The 12,576-nt window shown below is 40.7% G+C and overlaps 2 protein-coding genes and 2 non-coding genes across 4 annotated transcripts; all 4 read left to right on the forward strand.

The window, feature by feature from the left end:
- The first annotated feature begins 1,606 nt into the window (after positions 1-1,606).
- LOC130372191 (60S ribosomal protein L37) lies at positions 1,607-3,931 on the forward strand. The gene is made up of 4 exons (XM_056578030.1): positions 1,607-1,717; positions 2,355-2,490; positions 2,637-2,721; positions 3,823-3,931. The coding sequence occupies exons 1-4, from the start codon at positions 1,628-1,630 to the stop codon at positions 3,890-3,892; spliced, it is 381 nt and encodes a 126-aa protein (XP_056434005.1). The 5' UTR covers positions 1,607-1,627; the 3' UTR covers positions 3,893-3,931.
- On the forward strand, positions 2,183-2,262 carry LOC130372915 (small nucleolar RNA SNORD72). Its single transcript, XR_008893430.1, has one exon. It is a non-coding gene; the product is annotated as a small nucleolar RNA SNORD72 (small nucleolar RNA).
- LOC130372913 (small nucleolar RNA SNORD72) lies at positions 3,330-3,405 on the forward strand. Its single transcript, XR_008893428.1, has one exon. It is a non-coding gene; the product is annotated as a small nucleolar RNA SNORD72 (small nucleolar RNA).
- Positions 3,932-6,757: 2,826 nt separating the features above from the next.
- On the forward strand, positions 6,758-11,239 carry LOC130372185 (phosducin-like protein). The gene is made up of 4 exons (XM_056578016.1): positions 6,758-6,864; positions 7,682-7,869; positions 8,692-8,873; positions 10,177-11,239. The coding sequence occupies exons 2-4, from the start codon at positions 7,695-7,697 to the stop codon at positions 10,741-10,743; spliced, it is 924 nt and encodes a 307-aa protein (XP_056433991.1). The 5' UTR covers positions 6,758-6,864; positions 7,682-7,694; the 3' UTR covers positions 10,744-11,239.
- Positions 11,240-12,576: the final 1,337 nt, after the last annotated feature.

Below are 12,576 nucleotides of genomic sequence, written 5' to 3' on the forward strand. Positions count from 1 at the left end.
ATTCCAAACCAGTGTTAGCTCCCATAGCTGTATCGTTGTTTTGTCCAAGAGCATACTGCAACTGCACTGGCTTTTTGGATTCTGTGTTTACACAGGTCACCAGAAGCAGTCATAAGAAGATTGGTGACGCAGCCTTTGTCAACTACGCCCCAAAATTATGGAACACATTACCCATTAATATTAGGGAAGCAAATACGCTGGACACCTTTAAAAAGCAGCTTAAAACCTTTCTTTTTACCAAAGCATTTTATTAATTTTATCTGGCACTATTTATTTCTCTGTAACTTGCACTATTTTTACTATTTCTCTTTTTAACCTGTTTTAAGGGTTTTATATTTCTTTTATCATGATTTTAGTAAGCCTATCAGAACACCAGGTTCTGATTCGATGTTGGTCATTTTGTATTTGTCTTTTGCTCCATGTATTGCTCCTGCTGCTTGCTTTTATTGATTTTATGTAAAGCACTTTGAATTGCAAATCTTGTACGAAATGTGCTATATAAATAAAGTCTTACTTACTTACTTACTTACACACCATTGCGCATGTTCACTGATTTACAAATTATTATTATTATATCACAGGCTGGGAAAGGGTGGTTAGGAAACACCTCTAGATGGTGTAGGGACAGTCCTTGTGGCCCAAAATGTGTAGGGAGTGTAACCAGGGTGTGTCTTTATATCGCAGACTTTAGATGTTAATCTAAAGTCTGATTTGTGGGACCAGGATGAAAATAGCGAACAAACATAAGGTACGGTACAGTAATATGCTGAACAAAGACTAACCAAACCTTTCCCTTCTGGGAATAGAATTGTATCATTCTATAATCAGGCTTTACAAGGGAAAAGGCTGTCTATAAATGGATAACAATGGTGAGGTCGCAGTAGTTTTTGGTAGCAGAATGTTGCAATGCCCGATGGTTTCACACAGATCCAACCATGTCTAAACCGGAAACCTGTTTGCAAAAATTGATGTATTATATTATATATCAGACAAGGCAATACATATTTGAATTACAACTTTTGTTATAGTATGCTTTTGTAGGAAGCTGATTTAACCATTATTTTTTATCCACTTCACAACGATTGTGTCTTTCTATTCTTTAAGGACCAGCCTGAATGTTGTTTCTCGAGCATTACATTTTGGACTTAATCTTTTGCCTGCACTTCACTTTTTGTCATTTATAAAGCAAAGCCTGGGTGTCTTGGAACCTGGCCAGCCAAGTCCACCTTCAATGGTTGTAAGGGCTTCAACAACATGGTGCATTACTTGACAATCATGCAGAGCATGCAGCAGTGTCTCTAAAATAGTATCTGTATGTCCAACATTCTGTAATGTTATAACTAATATTTGAAATTATACAACATTTTGAGAACCTTTTCTAATTAATTTCACATCTATCTGCCACAACAATCTAATTATATCTGCTTTTGATTAGCATTGTATAGTTTCTTTATGCAATAAAATTGGCAAATCAACTATATAATCTTGTATTTTTGCCCATAGTTATCCACTATGTGAAGCCTCTTTGAGAAACTTAATGAGGAGCTTTATACTGGAATGATATGAGTAGGTCTTGAGGTCTGGTCAACATTTCAGGTCAGATTTACAAAATCTTCGGGGACCACTTATGTGTTACACCGGAAATTCTACGGATTGCTTTTATTGCGGCACCGCTTCCTGTTTCTTCCTCTTTTCCCTTGGCCACCGGAAGAAAATGGTACGGAGCCACACTTGTACAACGAAATCTTCTAACATCTAGTTACTGAATATTGTAAACTATATGATTATTAGTTTGTTTGCAACTTATGAGTTGCGATTAACGTTTGGATGAAGTATTTATTTGGGTGAAGCAACAATTTTGTTGTATTCTCAATTGTTGTCATCCGCTTATTGCAGTAGCCAGGTGCTAACCGTCCAAGCTACAGTATAAGTCTACTACTATATAGTATAGAAATATAATACCATACTACATTCGAGTCATCATTTGAAGCAAATTAAGGGCTTAAACGGTTGGTTGTCTTGCTAATCGCATTTGGTAAACCGTTGGTGTATTAAGCTAAATTATTTTCGTGGCGACCGGTGGTGACTTCAGTATAATGCTAAATACAGCTCTGCAGAGATGTCTGTTCTGCCTAGTGTTCATGTTTAACGTTTAAATTGTGGAGTTTAACCTGCAGCTAGAGTCGTGTCAGTGATGTTTCAAACACAAATGTCTGAACATATGATATTTCAATGATTCTCATGATGTTACTGAGACACGTTTCAACGTCTGGCTGTATATATGTTATCCTAACCAAGTTGCTACTAATAATGGTTTGGAGTTTTCACTAATCAAAGTGTTCCTCTGGTTCTAGACGAAGGGAACCTCTTCCTTTGGAAAGCGTCGTAATAAGACGCACGCCCTGTGCCGGCGTTGCGGGTCCAAAGCCTACCATCTGCAGAAGTCTGCCTGCGGAAAGTGTGGCTACCCCGAGAAGCGCAAGAGAAAGTGTGAGTGACTCGCCCTGAAACTGTTTAAGATGTGTGTATCAATCCCCTTCTCTAAATGAAACTTGTCCGCTACCATTCACTTAATGTGGTGATGTCACCCAGCATGTGTGTTTGATGGGTGTTATCCTTTCCTATTTCCACTACAGATAACTGGAGTGCCAAGGCCAAGAGGAGGAACACCACTGGCACTGGTCGCCTGAGGCACCTGAAGGTGGTCTACCGTAGATTCAGGTACGCTCTACCACTTCTGTTTCCCTGTGTAATTAACATTATGCTTATGCTCTGTTGTAGTGCTTACTCATGCTACCAATGTCTTTCTAATTAAACGACAGATGAGGTTTGACCTCATGAAATGTTAGCCAAATACACTGTGCGGTGGGATCATGTCACACAGCCTTAATGGTTTTAAGACATTATTGCCAGCCAGTTTAGAGAAACTTCTTTATACATGTTGCTTTACAAAAAAAAAGTTTTGCAAATGGGATAAACACGCATGACATGCGTTTTCATATTAGAAATGTCTGTGTAATGTGTAAATCAAACGTGGGTATGCCCAATACCTACCCACAGACATGCAAACCAATAAGGCAAACTTGACCACAAGGATCTTTTGTGGTGCTTTTAGTGTAAAGTGTCCATAATGCTAGTGTACGGCCCAGTCCCGTTTCTCTCCCCTTAACCAGAATACTTGCTTCTGGTGGCCTTAGCTGCAAGTCAGCTACTTACTGAACAGCCCTCCCTTAAGTATTGGGACACCCTGCCCCTTCGCGGGAACTTGCACAATTTAGGGGAAGGGAGAATTGGAGCAGGGTCTACGTCTTCAGTTTATCTGCCTTGACTGCTTGCCAATGATGTTGAATTTAATGTCTGAACAAATGAAATCAATGTGATATCAATGTTTCACTGAGGTAAGCTTTGAGTTGGCACATCACAGGTGTTACTCATGTGATCCTAATAGTTGTTTCTAGAATCTCCTAGAGAACTTACAATGGCCAAATTAAATATGATAGGGTCCCTAGTTTGGTTAATGCGGTATTGTCATTTGTAGATGGTTCTCATCTGAACTATCTACAAATAAAACTGCAGACAGAAGGCGTGCAGTTATTCTTGTATATTTTGGTTCCAACCGTTAAGATACTGCATCAAAAACTGTTGCAGAGCCAATGCACCCAAATACTACGCAATTTGTATGTACATTGTAGAACGATGGCAAATGAGTTTCATAGCTTAGAGAAATTTGTAAAGCACAGCATTCCTGTTTAGACTGTTTCTGCTGCACTATAGTAGTTTACCATTGAATTTTTTGAGACAAACTTTCCTTTCTGTCTCCAGGAATGGATTCCGGGAAGGTACCACCCCCAAACCCAGACGTGCTGCGGTGGCTGCCTCCAGCTCATCCTAAATACACACTTTTTGTTGATTAAACGGGCTGTTAAATAGATTTTGACTCCGATCTTTTGTTTGCATTTTGTACCATCAACCTCCTGTTAAAGATGAAAGTAGTCAACTTATGACTTGGAAACCATCCGTGTTATGGAATGTTACCTGAAAATAAATAGCTGCTTAATACATGGCATTCACCTAGAAGTAACGAACAATCAACGTCACTCAAATGTTAACAGTTGTACAGTATTTTCCGTCCATATGGTAGGGACGGAACAGGCTTTTTCGAAGGAGAAAATATGCCATGGTTTGAGTAAAGTTAACTTTTAGAGTTGGCCAGGGTTCAGATTATAGGATACCGTTGAACGTTTTTCAAATCTAAACTTTACTCTGTAAATGTCCAAGTTATCAGTGATAGTTGTAATGGATTGTTGACCCCTAGCCCCTGGAGGGACACTTAGATAATCAATAATGGAACATATACTGGAGTATATAACGGGCAATGCAATCCTAAAAAATACTGACTTCAACTTGTGCACTGGTGTACTTTCTGCTCTTGACACCATTTGCAGGCAGGGAGCAATAATGTACAGCATATCTTGCCTGTACTTTGAAACAGATGCGCTGGGATGCTTATTATACCATAACTATTTCATGTGTAATTGAAATACATTATAATTGTATTTTTGAAATATAACAATTTTCATCGGTCTTGTATAGTGATCTACTGGTGTATCTGAATTAGACTCGAAGAATAGTCAATCACTTTCAGTGATTTATTTTAAAAGTGAAATGTATTCAAACGGAAATATTTCAAGCCTTTGCATTCTTGAATATGGCTTTTAGCTCATTAGAACCCAATATTCAGTATAAAAGAATTGTAGGCCTTCTGACAAGTGTTATTGTATTTGTACTTGTACTCATTTTGCATTAACAGCATCAATGCGGAGTGGCAGTCGATTAGCTTGTTGCTCTGCCGAGTTATGGAAGCCCAGGTTGCTTGATAGCAGCCTTCAGCTCGTCTGCATTGTTTGGTCTCATGTCACTTATCTGCCTCTTGACAATACCTCATCAATTGGACTTCAAGCAACTTGGATTCTGTGCCTCTCAATTCCTCCAGACTGAGGGACCTTGATTTCCAAATGGAAAGAGCGACAGACCAGTTCTCATGATGCACTGACTCCTGCCTCAGTCCACTCCTTGTGGAACTGAACATATTTTTGAATAGCCTTTGCTTGATGAGTGACACCTTGAGTCTACAATATTTAACTATTTCACAATATTCTAATTTTATGAGATACTGAATTTTGGGTTTTCATGAGCTGTAAGCCATAATCATCTAGATTAATACAAATAAAGGCCTGATATACTTGCCACCGATATACTTTACCACCGTAATCACCTTAGGCCTACTCAATGTACTCACGTCACCGTACGAACCCTACTTGCCATGCTTACATTGCTCACCCTACTTACCATACTCACCATGCGTTGATCAGGCTGTATAATAAACTGGACTGGAAAACACACACCAGCTACCTGTATGGGAAGACACAAAGCAGGTTGTACTTCCTGAGGAGATTGCAGTCATTCAACATCTGCAGCAAATTGCTGTGGATGTTTTACAAGTCTGTGGTTGCCAGCGTCCTCTTCTACACTGTGGTGTGCTGGGGAGGCAGCATAAACAAGAGGGACACCTCCAGACTGGATAAGCTGATCAGGCGGGCTGGCTCTGTGGTCGGCATGAAGCTGGACCCACTGGTGACGGTGGCAGAGAGGACACTGGACAAACTGCTGGACATTATTGATAATGCCAGCCACCCCTTGCACACCGTCATCAGCAACCAGAGGAGCCTGTTCAGTGGAAGGCTGCTCCTTCCCAAAGTAAAGACCAACAGACTCAAGAACTCCTTTGTCCCTCATGCCATCACACTATACAACTCCTCACTCGGAGGAAATAGTATAGAAGTAATAGAGTAAAGAGGAGATATATAACCTATTCCACTGCTTAATTTGAACTGCTAATTTATTTAATTTAACTGTCAGCCACCCCTTGCTCACCGTCATTTCATTTTATTTATCCACTATATTATATGATATTAATCCACAATGTCGTATGTGTATGTATGTATATATATGTGTATGTATATGTTTATGTATATGTATATATATATGTATGTGTGTATATGTATATGTGTGTGCATGTGCATGTGTATATGTATATATACATGTTTATTTATGTTTACATTTATTTATTTATTTATTTATTTACATTCATATATTTTATTTATTTAAATTAATCCTCTATACAGTTCTCTACATTTATCTTATTTTATTTTACTTGAATCCTGTTTTACTTCTATTATTATTATCTCTACTTTCTATATTAGCTAAGAGTTTATTGTTTACTGTTTACTGTTTTTGTTTACTTTTTATAGTTAGTTAGTTAAGAGTTTATTGTTTATCTTATATTATTATTATAATTATTGTTTACTGTTTACTTTTTGTTTTACTTTTTATAGTTATCTAAGAGTGTATTGTTTATCTTACATTGTATATAATTTAATATTGTGTTGTGTTTCTTCTGTGAGCTACTGGACAATCAATTTCCTTGAGGGAGTCATCCCAAAAGGATCAATAAAGCCGAATCTAATCTAATCAATTTATGAGGTGGGCGTGTTTTAGCTACGTAGCCCAGAAATTAGATAACATCTCAATTCTCAAAAAAAAAAAAAAAAAAGCATTAAAATGACGATGCGTGATTGTTTTTGCACACAGAGTTGATGTCGCTGTGTAGTGTGTAAAGGACTGCTGGGGCGGTCCCTCTTTGTGAGCAATGAGCATCATCACCAGGCTGTGGGGGCAGTCCCTCTTTGTGCGCGTCATCAGCAGTTTACCATTTTGTTCTCCAACCAGGAAGTGCTTTAATCCTCCAGCAGATTGGATTTGATGCGCTGCGGCTGGAGTTGCATTCATATCTTTAAAGATAAGGTAAGATAAAAACGAATGTAAATAATAATAATACAGCTTTTCAAAAATGCATCGTCGAGAAATATTCCTGTCCATCATGACGGCTGAATTGATTTAACAAATGGCTTTTTGTTGCGCTGTCAGGCGTTGACAGATAGTTAGCACTAGTGACTAGCTCTAGAGCCTAGCTTTCAGACCTAATGCCAGCAGATGGGAGCCTCGGGTTCTCCAACAATGGAGCCGTCAGCTGCTGACCTACTTATATAATTCACCTTTGTGTTTAACTGCAGATACATTTCTGCTTGAAACGTCAAGCTTTTAGCAAGTCTGAAATGACTTGCCGCTAGCTCTCAGATATTAGTCTTTTTAATGGGACTGAAATGATGAATGACTCTGATCTACCCTGAAGATCTACTCTAGATCTCTAGATCTCCCCTGAGGAAATGTGACGTGTATTCAGCTTAGTGGTTTCTGTCACTTATCATGTGGAGGCTGATGCTCAAGGATATGAGCTCCCCCATTGTGCTTCCCTTAGTGACCTATTCTGACATAATCTGTAATCTCTTTGCTAAATTGTTTGATTTGACATACCTTCATGTTTATATATATATATATATATATATATGTGTGCATGTCTATCTAGCATAACGTTAGTATGCAAGTCATCTGATAAATGTATGATGGCAAAAAGAGAGTGATGTGTTAAGTAGTCATCAAAATAGTAGCCACACCCCCAACGTTTGAATATTAAGACAAACTATGGGAAGTTAAAATATGTATTTGTTAGTAAGCATCCTTTTTTTTTCTTTTTACAATTTCAACCTCTTTCCGTTTCCAGTTGAGGAGTAGCCATGACGACACTGGACGATAAACTTCTTGGGGAAAAGCTCCAGTACTACTACAGCAGCAGCGAAGGCGAGGGCAGCGACGATGAGGAGGAGGAGGATGAAGCCAAGACCATCCGTAACCCTGATGTGCTGGAGCCGGAGATAGAGTACAGCGCTGATGGCAGTGCCGTCAACACAGGTCACTGATGAGACCTCACTGTGGTTTTAATATACTATTAAGACATTCAGCACCAGTCCTTCACCCAAAATAACTTGCTAGTGAATGATATCTTCTTTTAGATGTATGTCAGGGTTATGCATCTCGCTCATGGATGACTATCGGTTAGACTGTGGACATTTGGGTCCAACCCAGAATCATTTGGGATGAGATACTAAACGGCCAATCCGAGGTGTGTCGAGGTGTACCTGAGCAAGACACCTCACCCTAACTGCTCCCAACGTTGTTGGTGTGTAAATGGGTGTAAGTCGCCTTGGACAAAGGCGTTTGCTAAATGTAAATGCAAATATATTCTTCCGAGATATAATAATTTGTCAAGATTTATTTTCTACAGTGGCCCATCTAACTCCATAGGTTGGATTTTCAACCTTTATAGACACTTTGCCTAAGGACGGTGTGCAGACAGGAGGTTTTAGCTTGTCTCACCACCATCAGGATGGGTTTAGTTAACCATTTAGTGCCGAGTTTGTGTTCGCTGTTGGCCCAGGAAAGATGAGGGGAAGGCAATGCTTTTGATTTAGTTTGTTTTGGTTCGGTAAGGCTTGTTTCTAGTAGAGACCCATACCATATAAGATGCGTCTTCTTCTTGCCTTCTCCAGCAGAATTGGTCAAAATACATCTGAAGTGAAAGATAATGTTTTTAGACCAATCTTACACCCATAACAATATAATGTTGATTATAATCAGTGATGATCAAACCTCATCTGTGAAAACAATACAGTATAATGCATCAACTCTAAAGTTGTAGGCCTAGTACTAAATGGGACACAATCTGTCCCTCAGGCCCGAAGGGGGTGATCAACGACTGGAGGAAATACAAGCAGTTGGAGGTGGAGCAGAGGCAGGAGCAGAAGAAGGAGATGGAGAGGTTGATCAAGAAGCTGTCCATGACCTGCCGCTCAGACCTCGACCTGGAGAACGACAAGGAGAAGCAGAAGGCGCTTGAAGAAAAGATTGCTGGGAAAGTAAGAGATGAGCACTGGATCCCCTACTGTGGTCACAGGGGAACCTGCCACCTGGCTGGCCTGCAGTGTGTGTTTTGTGTGTGTCGTGTGTGTGTGTCCTCCGGCGGCGGTCCGCAAACGGCCATACTCCCTTTCTCTTCCATGTCGCGGTTCAATCTGGACTTCAGAGAGTCAAAGCCAAAGTTCCTTTCCCCCTATTCGTTCTCAACCATGGCCAAGATAATCCCCACTACGAGTCTTGACTTGTTGTGGAAGTACCAGAGGGTCGGAGAACCAGTCTTTAAGATTCATAGTATCAGAGAATATCCCCGTAAGTTTGGCTTCGGCGCAATGAAAGAATAAAGATTGTAAACATGTCGGAAGAAAAATACATTTATTTCGACAGATGTGCCCGAAGTTACTACTTTACAACCTCGTTGATGACCAACATTAGGAAAACATGTACTTTTAATTCAGCCTTGGGTGAAATCGAAGCGTAGTGTATTGAATGCATCTTGATGATGATATATTTATTATAGAGGTAACTACATTTGCCTTTTTAAATAAATCAGTTTCTCGTACTCAAACTGCGACAACAACACGACTATCGTCTCCTACTTCCGGCTCATGGCCCCCAGAATCGATCTCGAGCCTGTGCCGAACGCATAATCCAATCCCAATCGTATTGAACATAAACATGCACGCTTAATTCGACTATCAATCTAATAATCTCAGGGTCTTCATTAGACTATGAGAAACTCAATTCGGTTGGATTTTAGTCTGTTTAAGTGTATACATGCGTCTTAATAATCCAATCATAGTCGGACTAACCCAATAATTAGATTTTCTTGAGTGTTCACTGGGGCCTCCATCCCTTCAACCTCCCCTCTGAAAGTTGGCACAAACAAGCACATGAGAAGAGTCGGCCCCTTTTTACTTTCCTTACATTTAGCTTATGAATTGAGACATGAATTGCGGAAGAATGCCATGTGCTATGTCCTTTATTAGAATTAGACCCTGGTTTAACTAAAGCACGTTGACCAAATGCGTAGTTTCCCAGTTTTTATGACTTCATTTAGCCTGTTTTATTCAGATATATAATAATAACCATGGTTATATTATAAATCCATGTTTTTTTGAAAGTTCACACCTCAATTGGTGTGGGGTGAAAAACAATGCATTAGCTACAATAGACCTGACTGCAGTGATGCACGTTTTAATATGTCACTTTCAACGGCGTTCAAACTACAATTATAGATATGTTTTTTAATTAGTGTAACTGAAAACGCCCATGCACTTCATGCTGCCTGTCTGTTGCGCCCAGATGACCCTGCAGGAGTACAACATGCTGCAGGAGCAGGAGGACGACGAGGACTTCCTGCAGCACTATCGCACGCAGCGCATCGAGCAGATGCGCCGGCAGCTGGGCCGCGGGAAGCGCTTTGCGCAGGTCCTGGACCTGGAGAGTGGGGAGGAGTTCCTGGAAGCCCTGGACAACGAGGACAAGAGCACGCTGGTGATGATCCACATCTACGAGCACGAGGTGCCGGGTTGCGAGGCCATGCGCGGCAGCCTGCTCTGCCTGGCGCAGGAGTACCCGCTGGTCAAGTTCTGCTGCGTGCGCAGCGGGGCCATCAGCACCAGCGCCCTGTTCCGGGGCAGCGCCCTGCCCGCGCTGCTGGTGTACAAGGCCGGAGACCTGATCGGGAACTTCGTGCGGGTCACTGACCAGCTGGGGGAGGACTTCTTTGCCGTGGACGTGGAGGCCCTGCTGCAGGAGTACGGCCTTCTGCCCGACAAACCGGCCACCGTCATGCCCAAGACCATCCGCAACGGGGCCATCGTGCAGCACCTCCATGAGGACGACGACTCCGATCTGGAGATAGACTAGAGGCCCCCTTTTATCTCACGCACCGCACTCACATGAGGGATACACATGCTGCATAGTTAAGCATAGACCCCTCTGTGTTTTTGAAGACTGCATGATGCTCCCACTGACTCAATGAAATGGACCTAAAGTAAGCAAATCAGTACAAAAACGAATTAATGACGCTAAAGTCCGTTCCATCATCATGTCATATTCATTCCATTGTAAACACCATATTTAACAAGAGTTAATCTTGGCCTAAAAGCAGATGGGGATTATGGTGCTAAATAGGTCCATGTGTTTGGTTCAGCTTTGTATCTTTTATTTATTTCTGTTAGTTAGTTTTCTGTTTAGGTTGCATGTGTTGTTTCACTGTTTTGAGGTGTTAATCCTACTGGCTGCATTTGGCTTTATTTAGTTTTATAACTTTTATATGTGTTTGGCCATTACAAACTTGTTGATGAGTGATAGAGAAAATAAAAAAATATTTGAAGACTGTCATCATGGCTTTGTTTTCTAGAATGAGTTGTTTCAGCATTTCCTGTGGCTGTGGTCAAATAAGGTTCTTTGCTTAGGAAGGTTCCTAGCAGTGAAATATCCAAGTCGCACCCATTTACCAAGTGTCGTGCCATTCAGACTTACGATAAACAAATGATAAACATGACCAACCTTATTTTCATACAAGCATACTAATTAATTGGATAAATGATAATTGACAGAAGGGTGATCGTGAGACACCATTCTCAATTGAATAACCATTTCGGGTAACATTTGTACCAAAGAATGGGGCATGGCTTTAAATATTGCTGCTGCAAGGAGTTGTGGGATTTATCTCCCATCCTCCAGTTAAGGATGGTCCAGAGTAACCAAGGCTGAATGAGATGGACTGATCTCATTATCAGCTCTTATCATGGCTGCCACTCGGATACTTCTGGAACCTTTCAACTCAGTTAGTAACCTTATTTAACATAAGGCTATCCCACCGCCGCCTGTAACGTTTGCACTGGAACCATCCGTTTTCTCCTCAGACCAAATTGAGAGAAAAAGACCCTGGGTTTAATGAGTCAAGCCGGATCTTTGAATGAGTTTATGGAAATGAATAAACCATTACATACACAGAAATAATATCAACATTCTGAGCCCATATTGAATGCATTAAATACGCCCCATTATGTCCCCCAGGGTTCTGGTTGTGCCCTGCCTCAGCTCTGCGACGCTACAATCGACTCTCCATTCCACCACACTGGATTTTCCATAGAATCTTTTCACAGCACATGAACAAGTCAAGCCAATCTAGACCAATCAATAACCACTTAACGAAAAAAAAAAAAAAAAAAAAGGACTGGATGGGTCCTATGAATGAAAGGAATTTAAAACATACCAACCTAAGAACTCACACAAATAACACACACACACACACACACACACACACCTCCAAGCCTTCAGTCAAAAGACAATTTTCTAGTATGGCAACATACTAGACAATAAAGCTTTTTGAATCTTGAATAAAGCTTTTTGAATCTTGAATCTATATCTCGATATACTCACAGCAGTCACTCTCAGCTTTTATGGCTGAGTATCAACATAATTTCTGCAAGATCAATGTTACAGGCAGTCAATATAGATCTACTATATGAATGTACATTTATACATTTGTGAGGCAGGCTAGTGTAGCCTAAATAGAGCCAGACATCAGCAGGGTAATGTTCAGTAGGGCCAGGAGGAGCAGGGAGGGGGTAGGGACATGGAAGCTTCCAGAGTTGTGGGGGTCATGTCCACACAGAGCGTGCTCCAACAGAAGATGGGTTTCTTCACTGATGCCTGTCAGAGAGGGGAGACAGAATAAGAACTATTTTA

The sequence above is a fragment of the Gadus chalcogrammus genome, chromosome 19, assembly GCF_026213295.1.
Source record: "Gadus chalcogrammus isolate NIFS_2021 chromosome 19, NIFS_Gcha_1.0, whole genome shotgun sequence".
NCBI lineage: Eukaryota > Metazoa > Chordata > Actinopteri > Gadiformes > Gadidae > Gadus > Gadus chalcogrammus.